Raw genomic sequence first — 23,963 nt, forward strand, 5'->3', positions numbered from 1 at the left:
ATTTTTTTAAAAGGTTTAAAAGAGTAATCTTTATTTTAGGCATAGCGTATAATTTTAAATCATCACCTTGCTCCTATATTAAAAAATATTTGAAATAAAATAAGACTTTTGACTTAATGCATTCTGTCAGTAAAGCCTCGGTATGTATGTTGAAAATGAAAATGAACGATTGACAATTCAGAATGACCTTTTAATTAACTAAATGAAAAGGCAACACAAGTGCTGTACATTAGTACAGTATGTTCGTACCGTACTGTAAATGAAAGTCATTGCTCGCTGAAAAACTAGGTTAAAGTAAGCTGTTTGACTGTCATCATCCGTTTTCGGGCAGCCAAGTCGTTATTCTGCGAATCGCAGTACGTTTCCGTCTTCATTTTTTTCTTCTGAAATTCTGAAAGCGATTCGGAGTTCGGTTATTGGAGTTCTACTGTACTTATTCAGGCTAATCTTTGCATCCGCGAACAACTCTACCGAGTTCACAATCAATGCTTCCTGTGTAAAGTAGGTACTTAAAACTCACCCACGTTATTATTAGATTACTAAAGTCTGTTCATTATTACAAGAATTTCCAAATAAACAAACCATCTGCGTGATATCCGTCGGAGAATAGCATATTTCACACATATCATCTTAATCTAAACGGCACGTTAAAATTATAGAGGATTAACATTATTTATTAAATTCGTTTGTACCTATTTAAATTTGATTTTTCGTTTTTTTTTTTAAACCCCATGGTTAAATGATTTTAATAAAAATATCAAAAAACGCATCGATTAATGTATTAAATAAATAAAAATAATATTAGCGTTTAAATTTTGGTGACCATTTTCAACGAGTTGTAAATAAAAATAACTTAAAAATGGAAATCAAGTTGGGGTAAAGTGGGGTTCGAACCTCGTACCACCGATCCGTAAATCCGCTACCTAGCCACGGGATCACAACTCGATTCAATTTTATTTTATTTTATTGCCGCTGTTTGTCTTTGCTACATAGTTTTATGTTCTTTTTGTTCAAAAACATTTAAGTTTGTAAGTGAAAATTCTTGATGGAAGTTCATTGTAATTTATTATATAAATAAATTTTGCGGATTAAAGTATCACTCGTGTTTTATTCTTTTTGTTCAGTTTCTTGTACATATGTTTTTTTCTATAACTGTTGTAATCGGCTTAGGCCGTACACACAATAAATAAATATACAGAATTTAAAAAATCTAGGTACTGACAGGGGTAGGAGGAGCTAATGAAGGAGGGGGAGGTTTATATAACGGGAATATTGTAAATTGTAAGTAATTGTGAGGGATTTTTAAATATAATATTATCCAAATGTTTTCTAAAATATCATTTTATCTACTTTATCATATGCTTTTTGCAAATCATCAAATGCGTAGTATAGTTTTTGACTTTTTGCCAAAATCTTCTCCGTTAGCATTCGTAGCGCAAAAATTTGATCCGTGCATCCACGTTCACTCACAAAGGCTCCTTGCTAGTCCCACATTTTATCTTTCGTCACCTCACTCTTTCAATTAAAATTTTTCCATACAGTTTACCGACAGAACTCAGAAGACTGATTGCCCTATAGTTTCCACATTCCGCACGAGATCCCTTTCCCTTATAAAAAGGCACGACAACTGCCCTCCTCCAATCAGTAGTAGTGTATAAAAGTAATTGGATGCCCAATTTCAAAAAATGCCTAAGTCCCATTTTATCGGTTTCGAGTTGGCAATACTGCTATGCAGAGCATTTTGTGATCTATACATTTACCTAATTAACTTTTCAATAAAGAATACTTATATCGAATTTTGTATTTAAAAACCGATTTCTAAAATATTATTTCAATTTCAGAAAGTCCCAAAAATATCTTATACCAATATTTGAGTTTGTCCAAATGTTCATTTAAAATGGAAGAATTTGGAATAACAGATGGAAGAATTGAAGAAATATGGATGTTCAAACATAGGCAAAATGGTGAATGTTACACAGTGTGTAAAGTGGCCACTTAAACCAGCCATTGACAGGTCATAAGCCCTGTAGATGCCTAGACTTCTATATTACCTTATCTTAAATGTTCTTCATCTCTGTTGTAAAATGTTAATTAGATAGATAACTTTGAAAACCTTTTTTTAAGTAAAAGAAATATTTTGAGTTTGTCCGAAATTTTGTTAAATCGACCTGGTCCATGAAGAAGTATAGATATTGAAAAAATAACATTTTCAGGCGTTGCCTAGTATGTATAAAGGTTTCAGCTCTTTAACTTCACAAACATCAACAGATGAAAGGATTGAAGGAATATAGATGTTCAAATATGGGCAGAATTGTGAATGTTACACAGTGTGTGTAAAGTGGCCACTTAAACCAGCCATTGGCAGATCATAAGCCCTGTAGATGCCTAGACTTCTGCATTACGTTTTCTAAAATGTTCTTCATCTCTGTTATATGTTAAAATATTAGCGTTCTTATAATTTTCCCAAATATTTCAATTTTGGTGGCCATTTTCAACGAGTTGTACATAACTCAATACTAGAAAACGGAAATCAAGTTGGGGTAGAGTGGGGTTTGAACTTCGGACCTCTGGCCCGTGAGTTCGCAACACTACTAACCACGGGACCACAACCCGATTCTAAATCGGAGTCCAGGCCCAAGGACATTTCTGCTTAGTTATCGCTCAGGTCATTAGCGCTAATTGCGCTTATTCGATAGCAATCTATTTAATTAGTAACGATTTTGCAGCAAATAGTTTTTACATCGTCAAAATATTAGACCACTATTATGCATATACGAAGGTGCCTTCATAACGCACATACGTATAAAAATATACAACAACAACAAACCATCACACCGTTTCACCGAAAGGGCAGGCAGAGAGGATAGAATGCCACATCACTCTATTTTTGCATACATATCTCACTTCCTCTATATTCATACATCTTCTCATGCATGCGCGTCGATTATTCCGACTTTTGACATGTCCATCTTTAAGTATTTGTTAAATTTGGTCATACCATGTCTTTCTCGGTCTTCCACTATTTCTGCATCCATCAACATTCGCATTGTAAATATTCTTAGCCGTTCTTTCGCTGTCCATTCGTTCTACATGTCCAAACCAGCGCAGAGCTCCTTTCTTGATAATGCTTGTCTTAGCCTTACATAATGTACGGATCTCAATATTTGTGCATCCATCGTACATAGTTTTACCACACATTCGCCTGAGAGATCGCATTTCAACAGCATTTAGCCTACTTTCATCCCTGTTTTTCCAAGTCCATACTTCGCTCCCATACATCAGGGTTGGGACCAGGACTCCGTTGTGAACTGCTAATTTTGCCTCTTGTGACAAACATTTATTTGCAAAGGTTGATTTAAGTTCGCCGTTAACTCTGTTCCCGGCACTTAACCTCCTTTCAATATCTTTGTCAGTCATTCCATCCCTAGTAAACATACTTCCCAGATACACAAATGCCTTTACTTGTTTTAGTATAACTCCATTCACAGTGATTTCACATTTAGTCATACTTTCATTTCTTTCAAAAACCATCACATTCGATTTATCGACATTCATCAGCAAATCGCTTCCCTTGCATACATCGTAGACCTTTGTTACCAAGAATTGCAGTTCCTCTCTGTTGTTAGCAAAAAGTACGGCATCATCAGCATACAAAAGACGATTGACATTTAAATCACCCATTTTTGCTCCCATTCTTAAGCCTTTTAGTTATTTCATGCAGTTATCGATGTACACGTTGATCAGCCATGGTGACATCACACATTCCTGCTTCACTTCTTTATGAATGTCAAACCACGATATGTATGATCCGTTTACCCTAACACATGCTGTGCTGTCTTTATACAGAGAAGCAATCGCTCGTGTCAGATTTCTGCTCACTCCATACTCCGATAACACCTTCCATAACTTTTCTCTGCCAACTCTATATAAAAAATATACCAATTATTTATTCATATTTACAACCTTTAGATAGTCTTAGAGTATATATACATCGATATAGTAGTGCAACTGAATCTAATCGGAGTATAAATACAGATAACGAGTATGTAATATTCTGCAACTACACAAAACGATATTATAACGTTGAAACATTTATCGTATCTTTCAATATGCCGCCCATTTACACAAGATAGGGAAGTAAAAACAAATAAAAAACATTAAGTACCTCATCTTAATAATAAAGTTATTAGTAGCACTTAGCACATAATGATCCGTATTATTTTCCTAGTTTGAACATTTAATACAATCTTAGTAATGACATAATTAAAAGGAAAAAAGAAATTCAAAGAGAGTATAATTTTTTTAATAACATAGGCACTGCGATACTTATAAAAAGAGCACTGCGATCTTTTTTTACATTTTTAATATGCTTTTTGTAAGAAAAAATTGTTGCCAAAAACAAGTCGCACCTGAGCGATAATAATGGCACAAGTCCAAAATTCTCGCTTTTGAGTTAAGTGTGTAGAAATTTTCTTGGAGGTATTTTCTATATGAACAATAGGGAAATGTCACATACTACGAATACCGATAAAAATATATGAAATGGGTTGAGAATAATTAATTGTATTTTCAAAATCAATATGGATATTGTGGAGAAATGTAAAAAAATAATAAAATAAAAATACGTTATAAAGTTTATATTTGAAGCACTAACTTTGTGCTTATTCATTATAATAAAATAAATAATTCAACTTTGTTTTTAACCACTAATTTTTATTTTCCACCGACCGGTTTCAAAGAAAACAAGCTTCTTCGTCAAGGTTTACGTAACTAATGAATTGATTCTTTTTTTATTTTTATCATGTTCACTAAATACTACATACATATTTATAGTAAACAAACATGTATAGTGTATAAACTCAGAATTAATAACAGATTTCCACAAAGTATACAAAGTTAGTAAAGAAAATATATTACATATCAAATACATACATATAAGTTTATACATATAAAAATGTTATTTTCGTGTACTCGTAAAAAAATTTAATAATCAAAGATTTTAAAAATATTTAAAAAAAAAAACAGTAAGTTATTGTAAATTGGGCGGGATTAGGACAAGAATGCTTGAAGAGAGGATAATGAGGAGAAGGGAGATGTACATGTTTATTATTATAATGTCTACTAAGTTACATAACGCATTTTTAGTGTAAATTTCAAATCTGACAGAGTGATGTTTGTGTAATCTATATCCTTAAATGTTGTATTGTACACTGAAAAAGTTCTACGAAAAACTGGCTCCTACTGGCTCGGCAGCGTAAGGCCGATAATAATAATCTTCGCATAAGAAATTATCTGAATTCACTAAATCCACTATTAGGTGCGAAAAAATGTAAAAAATAATACGTACACAATTTTGAAAAAATTAGATATTGGTGTTAACGGCTGCAGTAAGGTCAATTCTGTTTTGCTAAAAACAGCCGGACCGCTTTCATACAAAAAACTGTAATAATCTCCTTCTGAAAATAGTGTCGATCACAAAAACGGAATTTCTCAATTTGCAGAAAACACCCACAGGACTAAAAAAATCTTACGTACTTTAAATTCATTTACATTGTTCAAACACATAACAAGATTCTTTTTTGTAATCCAAAAAAACGAATGTATTCATTGTTAACTATTTGTCAAAGTCAAAAACATTCCAACCGTTGTGTAGATTTGATAATTCACTTCTCTCACAAAGGTGCTATTATCTCAGTTTCTCTTTTCTATGGCTGGCTGTTTTCTGCATAACTACGTTCAATTATACGATTCAATTGGAACCGGACCTTATTCGGATAATCGCAAATTCGGATTCCGAAAAAAGGGTATATTTGAATTAATTACTGTATATATGTTGAAAATAAAAAATGAGATTTAATTAATTAAATGAAAAGGCAACACTTTTATATGTCAAGCGTAGTTACAAGTGCTGTACATTGTACGTACTGTACCTACTGTAAATGAAAGTGATTGCTTCATTGCTTTTTTTTAAAGGAATAACCCGCTAAGCCTCAATTGTAGAGGCTTGTCAGCAGGAAAGTAAGGATATGGGAGGAATTTATGAATAATATACCACAACACCCAGACCAATTGAGGAAAAAATATTTGTTGGATTTTTCCTTGCAACTCGCGGGAACGGAACCCGTGACGCCAATTTCACAGTTGGCCGTCAAACCAACTGCGCCACGGCTTGCTGAACGTTTTAGTCAAAGTAATCTATAAACTATTAAAAAAAAAAAAAAACACTAAACTTACTCATTATAGAGGTTTAACACGGGATCGACCAAAAATGCCGTAATAAGTTTGTGAATATTTAAACGAAATAAATTAAATGAAATAATAACGTAATACATTAAATTTACTGAATGGAAACAGTAAAAAGAAATAGGAAGTAGCTAGACCAGTGTTTCCCACGGGGGGGCCTACGCCCCACCGGTGGGGCATAAGTTATAAGCCGCATAACGCCTCAGAGGTGGAGCACCACGCTTCAGAGATGAGACGAGACACGTCGGCATTCCACAAATAAGGGGCAATACTAATCGGTCACACAAAAAATGCCTAAGATGTACAAAATTGAAATATACGCTAAATTGTACTTAAAATAGAATGAAACCCGTTACTTAATTACATTTTCAATTTGTGTTTTGTAATAATTTCAGTTATAATATATGTATTAGAATAGGTTTTATTTAATTTCATTAGGGGTCCATATGTTTACAAACATTACAATATTATTTAAAAATTTACCTGCTGTTTAATAAAAAAAGATGCCGGTGGGGCATCTGACTTTTGGAAAGACTACAGTGGGGCATGGCATAAAGAAGTCTGGGAAACACTGAGCTAGACAAAGGCCAGCATGGGAATCTGCATAGGAATTGCATCCTAATGATCATTTTTTATAAAAGCATAATGTAGGCGTATATTCTATCATCTGCACTCAAATAAAAAAAATAAAAAAATAGAGAATTGTATTCCTTTGAAGTCAAGATAATCTTAATAGTTTTACGAAATAGGTACACGTATGTGGTGATACAAATACATTGACATGATGATCATCAAACCCTTATCCGCACCCGATGGTGCATAATGGTGCATTCCATAAATAAAGTAAAACCATGTTTTCTGTATGAAAAGTAGAAAATGCGCACAATTTTTCCGACGAAGATACTTTAAGCTTTCATACAAATATACACACTTTCGTATATAAATATCAATTTTTCTTTATGGACAGTCGAAGATAACTCTTTTAACTTCCCATTGTAATCGGGGCCCTGGTGCCAGTTCAAGAATAATAAAATACCTTAGTGTAAAACTACCTTTAAAAACAAATATGCGGACTTTTCTCCATTCGATTTCCTTTTTACCCGAGATTCTTACCGAGAGTTTCCAAAAATTAGAAAAATTCGCGAATTATAATTGTTAGCATTTGAAAATTAACTTTATGCCTGGTAATATCATCATATTTGCTAAAAATATTTTTGTTTGAAAAAGTTTTTTCTTAAATTTAAGAAAGAGTAAACTTGATATTATATTGTGAGTAAATAGTAGATATTTACTATACGTACGTAGGTAAAGGTAGCGATCTGTAGCGATAGTATCGTAAAAATATTACATATTATACGACGAGATTAAACGACTAATTTATGCGTATTAAACTAATCACGTTTATTTCACAAGGCCAGGTAAATAATTTAGTGTGAATGTAATTATGAAGTGAATGCCTTCTGATAACTTTTAACAACCATTGCTTTTTTTGAAGGTACTAACTGTGTTTTATGAAATCTATTTTTTGAACCACCTTAGATTTTTTTATCGTTAAAACGTTAAAAATAAATATTTAAAACTTCAAAAATAAGGATTCTTTCTATTTAGTCGTGTCGTGATCTAGATTTTCATGACCGGTTTATGGTATAACTCCTTAAAGGACACAATTTTGTGTTGATTTACGTCTTGCAATCCTAATGAAATATGTTTCTTTTAAAATAACAAACATATTGCATTAAAAAAGCTGAGATGCTCTTGTGACATGAGACTTATTCATCATCATCATCATCATTCCCTTTCCGCACCTAATGGTGCATAGGGCACTGCATCGGTACACCAATTGCAGCGTATCTCGATCAATTTTGTTACATGAAGGTCAAACGATCAGTCTTACGCCTCAGGTATCAGTCCAGGGACTATGAAATATTCTAGTGTAAAAACACCCCTTCAAATAAATATTTCATAGTAACCATATCGGGAATCGAACCCGAAACGCATGGTAGCCAAATTCACTGACCGTTACACCACGAGGCCGACGAAGTACTTATTAGTAATACGAAATATTAGAAAATAAATACCTAAATTCTGCTGGTATATTTATGCACCACTTTGTTCGAGGTGTCCTTCAAAGGGTTAAGTGGGTACCTAAGTATTTCGATGGTCGCGTATTTCGATGGTCGACATTTTTACCAATTTTCCCTTATTTATATAAATATAATCACAATTTAAAGTTACATGGTATACAATAATTTATTTGATTGAAAATCATGTTATTTAGTCGGTTTCTGGGCTAATATTGTCGGTAGTAATAACTTTGTCCATGCAACAGCAACAGTGTTGGTAAAAAACAAACTTAGAACTGCTCAACTCAAAAGTAGTCATTTTGCAGAACCAAAATTGTTAACAGGGACCATCGATTTAACTGTTTGTTATATTATACTGTTTACCCACAGACTATAGACACATAAAATGTGGCCGGGGCCCGATTACAATGAGAAGTTAACAGAATTACCTTCAATTATCGATAAAGTCAAACTGAATTTTCTGTAAGAAAATGTGTATATTCTCATGACCATTGATTTCAAACATTTTCAATTACATGTTAACGACGAAGATACTTGAAATTTTCATACAAATATATCCTATGCGTACATTTAAATTTGAACTTACTTTATAGACAAATAATAATAATAATCAAAGTTTATTAACAAAAATAACAATAACTTTATCTACTACATAATCACTTAGGTAATAGATTTCTCTGGATCATGTCTAGTCTGCCTAACTAGGTACAACCTGTTTTAAGGCAGACATTTTTATGCAAAAATAAACAATAACATGACTACCTACTTGTTAATATACTATACAGTTATACAATATTAATTTATTAGGAATTTATTTTTAGTAAATTTTCCGATTTTTCTTGACCTAAATCCAGTAACCATTTTTTTACAGATTTGTAAAATTGAATCCGGGTCACGGTTTTGCAATGTTTGGGTAACATATTGAATATTTTGGGGCCCAGAAACCTGATTTTTTTTTGCCCGAATTCAGAGTTTGTGATAGACCCCATGACCCATCCTCTAGTTTGACTTCTGGTAGTGTGGGAGTGTTCCTTTTGGGATTTAATAGAATAATTTACTTGCACAAACATTATTATTCTAAAAATATATGATATAACGAAGATAACTTTTAACTTCCCAGTTGACCTTTAGACATCCAATAAAAAAGTAAAAACAATATAACGGCGGCCTCCGTGGTGTAGTGGTCAAGACGCTTGACTCACGCACGGAAGGTTCCAGGTTCGATTCCCGGTGAGAACACAAAAATTAAATGTGATTTTTCTCAAGCCTGGGTGGTCTGTGATGTAATTCACCACTGTAATTAGGCCTCCTGGCCTGTTGTGGTGCAACAAAACAAACAAAAAAAAACAACAAAAAAATGTTAAAATAAAAAAAAAAATGTAAAAAACTTGATTATTATAACATTACAAAAATCAGTGCAAATATTTTCAAGTATAATAAATAAATAAAAACACAAAAAATAATAGAACGTGTTTTTTTTGTATTACAAAAATTAACAATCATAAAATAATCAATAAAAGTTTTTTTTTTAAATGAATAGACGTCGAATGTCGTAAATTAAAAATAAATGCTTGTGGAATGCCCCCTTGATATTTCTAAGGTCCAGGCCCCCAATTACAATATAAAGTCAACGGAGATCTTTAACTGCCTTTAAAGTCAAATCGAATTTTCCATACGATAAGGTGTATATTTGTAATAAAATTTGAAGTATATACGAATATTCGTTGGTAACCTATCATTGAACATGTTCCAAAACATGTTTTTATGTGAATGTAATTTTTTTTTAAAGTTGCGTTTATTAATAATTATTAAATCGAAAGTTATAGTAATGCTTTAAGAACCGTTCTCAAGAAAAACAAACAGTTTTCATTGAATTTCCTATTAAATATAAGGTAACAAATAATGGTGACTGTATTTAAAACGTAGATTTATAGGGAAAACATACTCGCGATTTAGTATTAACATTTCGTGTTAAATAACGAAGGACAAATCAAGTAGTAACGGATATATAGCCATTTAAAGACAACGCTAATTAAAACGAATAAATAGTACATTCCTATATTAATTTAGAAAACGTATGCCAAATAGACAACGCGGCCTGGGAATTAGTTTTGGCAGAATGCAAAACGCATCTACTAACTGTGATGCAACCGACTGAATTTCTTTTGAGAGTACTACACCTATACAATGGTCTCTCATAAGTCTAGTTATCTACATTAGTAAATAAAAAAGTCAAAAAACAAATATAAATACTTAACAGGTACGTATATATATACATTTTCAAAGGCATTCGTTTTCGTTTACCAATCACAGCCCTGAGAAAAAAGTTAATTACTTAATGTCGCCTCATCCGATGGTTAAAGAATTAATATTGAATAGCAATGAAAATAATAATAAACACCTGATGCAGATGTAAGGTTAAGAATTTTCAAGTATCGATTGGGCGGATAGTAAATGAAATTCGTGTTACCGAATGGAATGTCCCGTTTAATTATTGCTTTTAGGAATATCAATAAATAAAGTTTAAATTTACCTTTTCGGAAACACAAATGAATATCAGGGAGCACTACATATAACCAAGCGAAGCGTCTAGTAAGGATGCACTAAATATCTAACTAAAGTTCGTAACTGCGCCTAGCGAACTGCGCATAAAGGTTGCCCATCCTACGAGCCAGGCTAGAATGTAGCACGTAACACTACGCAAAAAGTATCATCAAAACGATACGGAATGGCACGTAAAACGTCTACCTTTTTAGAATCAAGCTGAAGATTACTCGATACTTGATTCCGCGGCGCTCAGCGTAGAATTCCCCGACAGAAATAACGAGTCCCTTCCCCCTCGCGAACTATGACGTAATGTTCGCATTCGTCATTCGTCATACTTCGTAATAATACATATTCATACTTCCGACTACTGCTGTTTTTTTCAATGGACGTTTGTTTCAAAACCATCATCACTATTAGAATCGAAATTACAATATTTGGCGTTGTATCTGGCAACTTTAATGGTTTTTAAACGATTTCATAGTATTTGTAACGAAAATTATCAAACCGGCTTTAATACAAGCAATCATAAATCGTGTATGCAAAAAGTAAACACGGAGAAATTTATGTAACCCAATATTTTAGTTATTTTTTATACGTTACACGTTAGCATTACTATTTCACGGTTGTTATTTTAATATTATGACTGATTGCAACCCTGTTTAAGGTGTTAAACTAATTGCATGGACATTTTCATGCAGGCGCAAAGAAAAAAAACTAGGGGGAATTTTCAGGAGCATTCGGCCCTACGAGAAATTGGATACAAAAAATGTTTTCTTACGCGCGGTAAAAGTTAGAGCATTGAATTATGCGCTTGTTGTAATACAGTTTTAATTTACAAACCTCACATTTGGTCTTGCTACTGCTTCAGCAAAGTTTCTTGAAAATGTACGAAAAAAATATTTTTATGAAAACTAACTATTTTGAACGATGTCACGAGTTCATATGAATCAACCAATGATAAGAGAGTTATAGAAGATTTCCGGTTTGCTTGCCGTCAATTGAGCAATGGGCAATACTAATAGAGAATAAGCGGAAGAAAGCATTTGTCGTCACACGCGAAGTTATTTCAGAAATGCGAAACTTTAAAAAAATCATAGCTCTGATAATACGACATAAAAATTTAAAAAAAATTTTTTTGGCCTGGTTTAATAGTCTTTTACAAATAAATAAAAAACCACTGAACTTACTCATTTTTATTCTTCTTATACAAGTTTATTCAACAATTCTCCAAATTTAGAAAAAAAAAAAAATTTGAGTAGGAATATGGAGGTCTAGACATTTACAGGACTTATGACCTGTCATTGGCCACTTAAACCAGCCAATTTTAACAAGTACCAAAAACAATGTTTTATATTGACAGATACTGTAACAGATGTGGAATATCTCTTTGAGAAGGGATTACACCACGAGGCCGACAGCCGAGGCCGATCTTTCAAAAGAGTTGGATTTTTCTAAGGCAAAATGGGAAGCCAAAGCAGAGCTTATTTTCTGTCATCGGCTGGTCTAAGTGATCTATTTGTCACTGCGTAACGTTATTTGGCATTCATTTTCAATACCTATCAATGGTCATAAGTCCAGTTTATGCCTAGACTCTTATATTTCCGTTATTTAAACATTTCACATCTCTGTTAAAATACCAACCAATTTTAAAGGGAACACTGAAAAGGAAAGTTAGAGGGATTATATTATAAAATTTGAAACAAATTATACTGCTAGAGAACGTTTATTTTTAAAAAAGACTGCAACAAGAAGACATCGAGAATATTAATTAGCCTTAGAATAATGCTGCGTGATTCATTTTTCTTTTTTATCGGATGCTAAAGAATTCCACAATTTAACGACTTCGTTCTCGATCAAGCCGTGCATGATGACTCCCTCTGTGTCGATATAATTGGCCACAGACTTGGTAAATGATGATTCCCGCGTGCTTCCGGTCTTCGGATCGTACACATTTAGGATCAACTGATACTTGTCATCGTATCTATAAAGAAAACTGGAATATAGACATTGATATAATTATCTCCACAGCAAACATTTAAGGTGTTTTTTTTTCATGAAAAAAATTTCGTCACTAAATACCTATTTAAATTTTTTAGTTATATTTATGAAAACTTAACCTTTTTTTATAACATTTTGGAGAAGGAAATACGGAATTGAAGACATTTACAGTGCTTATGACTTGGTATTGGCTTGTTTTAGCTATCAATTTACACAGTGTGTAACATTTACTGTTCTGCCTAAGTTAAAACATTCATATTTCTTCAATTTTTCCTAATTTTTTTGTGTCTTATAGATTTTTATGAGACTATTATATTTCATTATGATCGTAGAACAACGATGATGTGATTTTCTTCAACTTTATATGAAAGCAGTTTAAATTTTTTTTTGACACTGTCACAACTTGACTAGTACAAAAGTATATCATTTGATGCTTGGTTAGTTGTATATATACTTTTTTCAAACATGGAACATAAACTCTTCGTACAACCTTTTCAAGATCAAATATATGAGAAAGTTAATGTCGCATTTTTCACACATCCGTCGTTGTTCTACGATCACAACGATTTGTATGTGAAAATAACAACAAAAACACATTATAGTATGTTTTATAATGTTATTTGACCTAAGACAATTTGTTTTAATGTAAAAAAAATATATTTATGTGATTTTTCTTTCCTCCGATATCAATCATCATCATCATCATCATTCCATGTCCGCTTTCTAGTTGGAGCATATGGTGTTCACAAAGAGCCTCCAGGCATCTCTGTCGGCTGCCAGCTTCTATGTGTTAGGTTCGCATCCCATAGTTCTGACATAAACTGCCGACAAACAGTCAGCAGTGATTTAAATATGCATGAAATAATAATAGTAACATCATACAAAACTTACTTTTGCATGTAAGAACTAGCTTCCCACATTCGGTGTCCATTTCCAGTTGTCTCTTTTACAACTACAAAGATGCCTTTTTCTTTAAAGGCTGTGTACAGAGTAAGAAATCCCATCAGGACAAAGTACGCCGAAACACAGGTTATTAAAACTAGTCTGGAACACAAAAATTATCAAAATTCATTATAATTAATAATGTAAGCAGATGTTCATTGGGTACCTTTGAAACTGTGGATGAGTGTTTTTGACTCGATGACTGTTTGGGAGAAATCCCAAGTAAAAATCCTGTTCTATTTCATTTACGGGACTGTATTTTCCACTCCACTTGGACATGGAAAATAAATATAAATTAAACATTTGAATAAGAAATTCTAATATTAATGCATATGTTAATTCAATGACTCAATAGGGAAATATCACATATTACAAATACCGATAAAAACATGTGAAATGGATTTAGAAAAATTAATTGTATTTTCAAAATCAATATGAATATTGTGGAGATGTGTATTTATACTTTTTTTTAAATGAAATTGTTAAAAAATATGTCTTTACAAAAACGCGACATGTTTGGCCTTGACAATTGTGACATCAAGATTCGTGACGATGTTCTATTTCAATTTAAACAGTCACAAACAAAGTTCAAAATTTAACTGAATAGTGACATATTCAGGGCGTGGCCAATGCAATGAACCGTTATTGCGGGAAATTGAAATTATATATTTAAAAATATTTTTTATAAATACTAAAAAAAATTTTTTTTACTCGAAAGTATTTTATAGTTTTTAATTTAAAATTGTAAAAAAAAAACCCAATATTTCCCTATTATATATATTTTTTTTAATACAAAGCACCGCACCGCATAGGCGGTTGAGATTTTAAAAACTATTTAGTTGATAATTTAATTTACAGATTGGAACTAGATTACAATTTCAGCTTCTGTTTATAGTTAAAATGATTTGATTTTAAACTATTTTATGAGTATTTTGATTATTAGATAGGAGGTAGATCACAACGTATCACATTACTGGACATTACATTTTTTAATTTATTTATAATTTTAAAAACCAATTGGTGTTAAAGGCCGTTACTTATAAACCTGGTATAAAATTACGCCTAGGCATAGTGATAAAATAAGGATGGTTAAGTAAAAATTCTTTATTATAAACCTCGCATAAAGTTATACCCAGAATAGAGCTGGGATATCGACCAAAGAAATTGATTCCTCATTTGAACGTTGTTATGCAGAAAGCAGCCAACTATAGAAAAGTGAAACTGAGATAATAGCACTTTTGTGAAAAGAGTGAATAACCAAATTTGCCCAACAGTTGGAATGTTTTTGACTTTAACAAATGATAAACAATGAAAACATTAGTTTTTTTATATGACAAACAAGAATCTCACTATGCATTTAACCAATTTTAATGATTTTTAAAGAACTGTAAGATTTTTCTAGTGCTGTGGGTGTTTTCTGCTAATTGAAAAATGCCGTTTTTGTTATCGATACCATTTTCAGAAGGTGATTAACTACGTTCATTTATACCTGTGATATAACACTGGAATAAGCCTGCGATCTGTCACCTGTCACATTTTTAGTAGTAAAATGGATTGCATTTATCTCGAATTTAAACAATTTAGAAAACATGCTGTCTTTTTAGAGATTTTAAAGTGAAATGAGTAAAAATTATCATCAAGTTTGCATTACATACAGATAAATTTTGTTTACCATTTGTTTTGAAAATGATCCTTGTTATATTTGGCAGTATTTATACATAAAATATATATTTAAATTATAATTATTAAATGAATATATATGCGTCTAAACATTTATCAGTGGCATATTTCATTTATGAATGTAATTATTCTTTTTATGACTAATGTTAATTTGTGCGCAGTGAATGAATTGTCTTTCTTCAATTATTTACATTGAATATTCTCTTTCAAAAGTCCATGAAGCCCAGAAAATACAGTTTATTTACAGTTCGGTTTTTTTAGAAGAAATTCCAACTCTTAAACACGATAATAAAATAAAACATTAATAAATCAATATCATTATCGTTTTTGATTGACTTGGATTTCGTAAGTTACACTTGACATTTGTTTAGTTTCTTTTGTTTTGTTACAAATACTAATACGAATAACATATTAGTATTTGTAACTGCACATGAACACGCAGCTTGTTCATAAATGTACGCAGAAATGCGACATACTAGAAAAATTAATTATATAGTAAGCTTAGTATATTTATACTGGTTTGTAAATATTTTTATAAGTAACCTTTTTCTTATACCGGGTATAAATAGTTACACCGGGTATAGTTTTTATTTGGTATAAGGTAATCTGATAAGTAAGGCCCATTAATTTATGTTACGTCTCGTCTGGTTAGTGTAGTGATCGTGTGCTTTTTAATGTTGATTTTAAATTTGTCTCTAAAATATTTTTTTAAGTAGTAAGGTTAGTCAATGTAGTATATAGTATTTTTTACTGTCCCGCATTTGTTCTTGCATTTTTAATGTGGTGGTGTTGCTGATGTCAAATATTATATTTGTGTATGTCAGCATTCATAAAAGAAGTAGTTACCTGGACTGCGGGAAGGGGTACATATAATCCCAAAGCAGGGCATAAAGAGCAACACCAACTGCTAGTCCACAGAGCACTAATCTTCCATCCATTAGAGCAAAGTTTTCCTCACACGACAGCTCTGTTTTGAGTACCTTAAAAGGAATCCACCAATTAGAAAGCGTAAACCTAAGTAAAGAAAAGCCAGCTAAATAAAAACATTTTTCAAAATTAGTAATGAAACTAATCTGATACTGTATTTACAATAAGTTATTAATATTTATTCATACTTGTCATAATTATATAATTACTATATTCTTGTATTGAATGAGGAAGTTCAATGCTACAGGAAATTAGATTTTAGATTTTAGAAATTAGATAACACACGGTAAAAAATTAGAACTTTTATTTGTATAGCGAAGTTTCTCAAAGATATTTGAGAAAATTCATAAAATGATTTCAATAAAAAATAATTACTTTGAAATGTCACACATTCCTGTGAACATTAACCAATAATTTTATTTTATTTAACATGTTTAATAAGTTACGAAAGAAATATGTGATAAGGCGAAAGTACACATGAAGAAAAAGAAATACATACCAGATCAAAAAAGAGAAAACCTCTTGCACTTGGTGTGGATTAAATACAAATTATAACATTGTTATGTGTTGTTACAAATTTCCGGTTTCAAAATATATATTTTTTTAAATATCTACTGAATTTCCTTATTTTATTTGTGGTACATCTACTAATATGAGTAAAACATAATAAATATCATTAATTAGTTATTAAATCGGTCTAATACTAAAAAAGGTTATATGTTAATACATTTCAATAAACTTTTAAAAAGTTTGAAATTGAATAATTTTTGCATATTCATCATAGTGGGAAAAATAGGTTGTTTTGTCTTACTTTTTTTGTACATCTCATTAAGTCCATTTTGACAAAACGCAACAATTATTTGACTTTAAACTTGTTTTGCCTAAACTTTATTTGGTGTATAATTAAAGTATTTACCACAGCAAAAAATGTAAACCTATTAAGTATTTATAATAAAATCACTTGCATCTTTTACAGCATCGTCAAGAGCATTTTTAACTGCTGAGCCATCCCATTTGTTAACATTGAAAACACCCTAAAAAAAAAAGCAATTGATGGAACACATTTTTTAATAATCGTCTACTTTTATTTGCTAAACAGCATCGCACACCTATATGTGCAAGTGGTGCAGACATTTGAGAGAAAAAATATAAAATTAAAAATAGCTGCATTTTAGCATTAAAATAAAATGAAGACATACATGTACTTAATAATATTCATAACATTGTGACATCAATTTTAATCATGTTCTTTTGATTTCCTTTTATTTATTTATTTTTGACACCACAATAGGCCAGAAGGCCCAATTACATTGGTGAATTACAGCACAGCACACCGAGTCTTTAGCGAATCACCCCAATTTTTGAGTTCTCAACGGGATCAGAACCCTGAACCTTCCATGTGCAAGTCAAGTATCTTAACCACTACACAACAAAGGCCACCAATCTTTATTTACTGTATTGTATATGAAAAAAATGTATAATAGTATGTTATGTTTCAAATATCCCAAAAACAGTTAAAAAGGCCGCAGTTTTGGTGTTACTTCCGAAAAAATCTAAATCAAGTTATTAAACATATGATTTCTTTTAGATTAACACAACAGTAGGACATGTTAAAAATTTGTCTTAAAATGTAATCGGAGGACAATGCTGCTAATTTGTATTTAAGTAATTTTTAAATTTCAATGCGATCTGAAACGTCAGTAAATACTACAAATGACACACGGCATAATAACCCAGAAAAACTTATTGTGCATCTGAACAGCCGTGAAAATCTATGAATTTGAATAATCATAGTTTTAATGCAATGCAACATTATGATCTGTATAATACAGGATGTTAGGCAGATGGTTGTAAAAAATAGTGAACAGATTGACAGACAGCCAGATCGATTCAGCAATGGCCTTCCCTGGCCGCCTATTCCATTTGGACAACCGCGGCATTTTGAACATTTTTGACAGGATTGTTGATTACTGCTTTGTGTAAACTGTGTTAATTTCTCTTGTTTAACAAACACACGAAATCTGCTAATATGGATTAAAAATTTGATATTTTTAAAAGTTCACACAAAGAAATATTTGTGTACATGTCTACTTAAATGTGGAAAGTTGACATTAAAAATAAAAGTCTTCAATATATAAGAAAATAATTTATATGGTTGAATGGCGAACTTATTGCAACAGGCAATCTCTTAGTCAAACCAAACAAAAATATTATATTACAACATACAGTGATTACAATATTCACATTAAATACATTTACGTTTTTCAGTTACGTCTTCCAAATATGTATTAATAGTGTGATAACATTGTTTAATTTTAAACACTTTTGACGCTCTTATAAAGTAAAAAGGTGCAATATGAAGATACATCAATTCACAAAAATATTTTTATCATAACTTTTCTGAATTGTTTTATGAATTGAAAAGAAGTCTGAGGCTCTCAAAAAGCTTTTTGTAAATAAGATTCCCAAAAACATGAACATAATATAAAAGTGTAGCAAATATGTCAAAAAATCATTGCATTTACGTCTGACGTGTCATTTCGAACATTAAAATAACATGTCGCTTATGTGCAAAACGGTTTTAAAACATAGTATGCATCGAACTACCTCTGGTGACGCCTCTTCTTTTTTGGTTTCTGGATTCATTTTCTTGGTAGACATAATTTAAGTAGATGGGTTTTATAAATTCAAACGGGTCGTTTTTATGAAAACGTCAACTGTACCGGGCAAAATAATCCAGATCCAGACCATAGATGAATAATCCTGACATCCGACACAATCTTCCTATAAACTACAGCATCAACTATATACCATAGACATTTAATTTCCACTTAAGTTTGCCAGCAATCATATTATAAAAGTACTTGTTTATCATTAAAATTGTCGAACATTGTAAAAAGAAACGCCAAGTGAAAGGGAAAGGAGTACGGGTGGTCCCACCGCCCACCAATATATTGCACACCGATTATACTGTGCGCAGTTGGGCAGGGCCACCCTTACCAAATAAAAAAAACAGTTGAATTAGCGTCAAGAATAGTTCCGTTACAGAAAAAAAACAATATGAAAATATCGTTTTTCAAAAATAGTATGTTTTTTTTTCATAAATGTTAAGGGAAAGTATAAAACGCTTTTTTTGCTTGCCACTGCAGCAACCTGATTTAATTTTACAATGTAGGCATTGCTTGCTTTGAAACATTTGAAAATCGATCGTATTAAACCATTAAACTAACTCTTCAAACTATTTTAAATATTGCGCTCTTTGTTCTTTAACTCGAGTTAGTTTCATGTTCGTATTTTGGTCAACCAATCAGCGAATGCTAATGCAAACCACGCAGTGCTTTAAATGTTTAAGAAGTGTGTACACAAAGATGCACACACCCTGCAAAGGATTAACACACACATGCATACCTTAAATAAGGTAATGTTTGTTTCTTTAGAAGCAAATTTTTAAACGCCTTATCAAACTGGTACGAGTAAAAAAACAAATATTCCTTGCTCTTTCGCACTTTATGGATAATCCGATTTTTTTTAACGCACCTAGGCTAACGCGCTATACGCAGCAAATCTCAACGCGTGCAGTTTAAATTTTTAATAATGTCATCCTAGCGAAAATAACCAGTTGTATAGTTTTGATAATTGTGTGTTGATTATTTTGTTAAGCCTTTTAAAAAAATGTGTTAACTTATTTATTATCTGATTTTAAATATCTATTTGACATTAAAAAAACGTTATTAAATGGTAGGAAAAAGGACTTATGCGTACCGAAATAAAAATAATTAGATTTACATTTTTAATTATATATTATTTGAAGTGTTTACACACGATAGGTATCTACCACTAGGACAAAGGTTAGTGTACCCTAATTTTATTTAGCAAACAATAATTCACTTACCATTCATTTTTTCCTGTCTGCCTTTTCCCAAAATTGATTGATTAAGCATGAATATTAATAAAAAATAATATGATGAGAAGAAATTTTAAATCCTGTAAGTCAAGAAAAAATATTTGTTGATAATATGTAAACAATACTCATTTTTATTATTCAATAATGGTTGTAAAGAACTCTATAAAAACCCTTTGTCCACCGATCCTGTTCAGTTTCAAAACATAATAAACTTTTTTATAAAAAAAGTGAAAAAAGTACACACCTTGAAGTACGGACCTTGAACGTCCCATACTTATAATAAATCTCGACAACCACCTAATGGATCTAAACCTGGTTTTCGCAGACATGTAAAATGACTACTAAATGGCTACTCGTATTTGTAATATCTTTGAAACATAAAAAATTAGTACGTCAAATTCGTATCTTACTGAAAATTACCGTAAATTACGGTAGTTTACCGCGACTTTTGGTAAAATTACGTAATTTTACATCTATTATTATAACGCCACCAAAAAGAAAAAATGCGGACCATATCCATCAACTGGCAACAAATATCTACACTTTATGGTCATGCCTATGGTTTATGGGCAAATGATCTGTTTTCTGTTTATATTCTGTGCATTTGTGCATAATCTCTGCTTTTATCTGTGGTTTGGAATTTTTGATTCGTCTTTTCGTTTGTGGGCCTGTGGGGTCTCGTAAATACTTTCTTGGTTATTCTACTTTCGAAATGTCGATTTATGTTTAATTACTTAAATCGCAAACAATGTCTGATTCGGAAGGAAGTAATTTTTCTGGAAGTGGTTCGGACGCTGGAAGCGCTGTTTCAGTCCGCTCCAGAGCCAGTGTAAGATCCAATAGATCAGTGCAGTCAAACAGATCTCGTTCAGCTTCAGGATCTCGGTCGAGATCTCGGTCCGGCAGTAGGTCGCCTTCCAGGAGCCCTTCTCGATCTAGATCAGCTTCTAGGAGTCGATCCAGATCTGGCTCCAGGTAGATAAACTTTCATAACACTACACACTACATATGGTGTCGTGTCAACTTACAAAATATTCTTGTTTTTTCTAATTTAATAGCGAATGTCTTATTTATAATGTTTTAAATAATTCGTTTTCAGGTCTGGGTCCGCCGCATCTAATCGGTCTATTCGAAGTGGTAACAAAGATGACGAAGCGAAGGAGGCATCGGCTGATGAAGTAGAAGTGAGTTACACTCTTCGGAACTGAAATTATTGTGTCAAACGTTGTGGATAATAAGCGATCTATTATTTTTCTTTTTTTAGGATGAACAAGAACCCGAAGGAGAAGATATTGTCGATTCGGAATACGACGAAGAAGAGGAAGAGGATGAAGATCGTCCGAGGAAAAAGAAGAAGAATGATAGATTCGGCGGATTTATTATAGATGAAGCGGAGGTACTTCTATTTCCTTCATGTTTGCGAAATTCAAATGAGTATTTTACAGAATTGAACTAGTAATGCAACTTTTGTAACTTTTCCAGGTGGATGATGAAGTGGATGAAGATGACGAGTGGGAAGAAGGAGCTCAAGAGATGGGCATCGTGGGAAATGAGGTAGACGAGCTCGGTCCCACGGCTCGTGAGATCGAGGGGCGGCGCCGGGGGACGTCTCTCTGGGAGTCTCAGCGGGAGGAGGAGATCGAGGAGTACCTTCGCAACAAGTACGCTGACGAATCCACCGCCACCCGACACTTCGGTGATGGAGGAGAGGAAATGTCCGATGAAATCACGCAGCAAACTCTGCTTCCTGGAATTAAGGACCCCAACTTGTGGATGGTGAAATGTAGAATCGGAGAAGAACGAGCTACCGCTTTGCTTTTAATGAGAAAATTTATAGCCTACCAATTCTCCGACGAGCCTTTGAGAATTAAGTCAGTTATTGCTCCCGAGGGCGTCAAAGGTTATGTGTATATTGAATCTTTTAAACAAACATACGTAAAGGCTGCCATTACTAATGTTGGTAATTTGCGAATGGGAATTTGGAAACAAGAAATGGTTCCCATCAAAGAAATGACCGATGTTCTTCGAGTAGTAAAGGAACAATCCGGTTTAAAATCCAAACAGTGGGTGCGATTAAAGCGCGGTCTGTACAGGGATGACATCGCGCAGGTGGATTACGTGGATTTAGCTCAGAACCAAGTTCACCTTAAACTTTTACCCCGCATCGACTATACGAGATTACGCGGTGCCTTGAGAACTGCTCAGAGTGAATCTGATGCTGCTAAAAGAAAGAAAAAACGCCGTCCTGCTGCGAAACCGTTCGACCCTGAAGCCATTCGATCCATCGGGGGTGAAGTTACATCGGACGGAGATTTTCTTATATTCGAAGGAAATCGTTATTCGCGAAAAGGGTTCCTTTATAAAAACTTTACCATGTCCGCAATATTGTCCGAAGGTGTTAAGCCTACTCTTACGGAACTGGAAAGATTTGAAGAACAACCCGAAGGTATTGACATTGAATTAGCGGCGCCCGCTAAAGATGATCCTTCTAGTATTCACTCTTTTTCCATGGGTGATAACGTAGAAGTTTCTTCCGGTGATTTGGCTAATCTGCAAGCCAGAATTATAGCTATCGATGGTTCGATGATCACCGTTATGCCCAAACACGAGGCTCTTAAAGATGCTCTCGTTTTTAAAGCTAATGAACTAAGAAAGTACTTTAAGCAGGGGGATCATGTTAAAGTTTTGGCCGGACGATACGAGGGTGATACTGGTCTCATAGTGAGGGTAGAACCGCACAGGGCTGTTTTAGTTTCAGATTTAACTATGCACGAACTGGAAGTTCTCCCACGAGATCTACAGCTGTGTTCTGATATGGCTACCGGAGTTGATTCACTCGGTCAGTTTCAGTGGGGTGATATGGTTCAACTGGACCCGCAGAATGTTGGCGTAATAGTGAGGTTAGAGAAAGAGAATTTCCACGTTTTGGGTATGCAAGGCAAAGTCATCGAATGCAAACCTCAGGCACTTCAAAAGAAAAGAGAAAATCGATTTACTATATCGTTGGATTCAGATGAAAATAATATACAAAAAAAAGACATAGTCACTGTAATTGATGGACCGCATGCTGGTCGTCACGGTGAAATCAAACATTTATATCGCAATTTTGCCTTTCTACAATCTAGGATGTATTTGGACAATGGAGGTATTTTTGTTTGTAAAACTCGGCATTTGCAATTAGCCGGAGGAAATCGGTCCGCTTCGGGTGCGGCTAATGCTGGTGGGCTCGGATTCATGTCCCCGCGCATACAATCGCCGCACCATCCCTCCCGAGGAGGTAGGGGAGGAGGTCGCGGTGGGAGAGGAGGAGCCCGGGTCAACAGGGACCGGGAACTCATCGGCACCACCATAAAAATCACCAGTGGGCCCTACAAGGGAAATGTCGGCATCGTCAAGGACGCCACAGAGAGTACCGCTCGAGTGGAACTTCATACTCAGTGTCAGACTATCTCCGTCAACAGGGATCATATTGTCACTGCCGGAGTACCCACGAAGGATGGAGGGTTCACCTCTTACCGTACTCCGGGACGGACTCCCGCTATGGGCTCCACAACGCCTCACTACAGGGAAGGTGGCAACAAGACTCCTATGCACGGCGCGCAGACTCCTTCGTACGAGGTCGGATCACGTACACCGCA

At 33.3% G+C, this 23,963-nt stretch overlaps 3 protein-coding genes across 3 annotated transcripts in view; 1 reads left to right on the forward strand and 2 right to left on the reverse strand.

Annotated features, from left to right (window-relative positions):
* Gpo1 (glycerophosphate oxidase 1) overlaps positions 1-11,182 on the reverse strand; it is a 33,058-nt gene extending 21,876 nt beyond the window's left edge. Inside the window, exon 1 of the mRNA XM_088232339.1 lies at positions 10,861-11,182. The gene's annotated coding sequence lies outside the window, so the exon portion shown is untranslated. The remainder of the gene's footprint in view (positions 1-10,860) is intronic.
* Positions 11,183-12,581: 1,399 nt separating this feature from the next.
* Positions 12,582-19,353, reverse strand: Spase25 (Signal peptidase complex subunit Spase25). The gene is made up of 5 exons (XM_088232340.1): positions 19,029-19,353; positions 17,387-17,455; positions 16,341-16,474; positions 13,764-13,916; positions 12,582-12,855 (listed from the first exon to the last, which is right to left on the reverse strand). Exons 1-5 carry the CDS (start codon positions 19,080-19,082, stop codon positions 12,669-12,671), a joined length of 597 nt encoding a protein of 198 aa, XP_088088466.1. The 5' UTR covers positions 19,083-19,353; the 3' UTR covers positions 12,582-12,668.
* A 1,622-nt stretch (positions 19,354-20,975) lies between these two features.
* Positions 20,976-23,958, forward strand: Spt5 (Transcription elongation factor subunit Spt5; the record flags this gene model as incomplete). The annotated part of the gene is made up of 4 exons (XM_088232341.1): positions 20,976-21,300; positions 21,425-21,509; positions 21,590-21,721; positions 21,808-23,958. Coding segments are annotated over exons 1-4 (2,595 nt in total), but the record flags the coding sequence as incomplete, so codon positions are not given.
* Positions 23,959-23,963: the final 5 nt, after the last annotated feature.

The sequence above is a fragment of the Micrasema longulum genome, unplaced genomic scaffold (assembly GCF_059751315.1).
Source record: "Micrasema longulum isolate JH-2025_06_02 unplaced genomic scaffold, ASM5975131v1 h1tg000976l, whole genome shotgun sequence".
Taxonomy (NCBI): Eukaryota; Metazoa; Arthropoda; class Insecta; order Trichoptera; family Brachycentridae; genus Micrasema; species Micrasema longulum.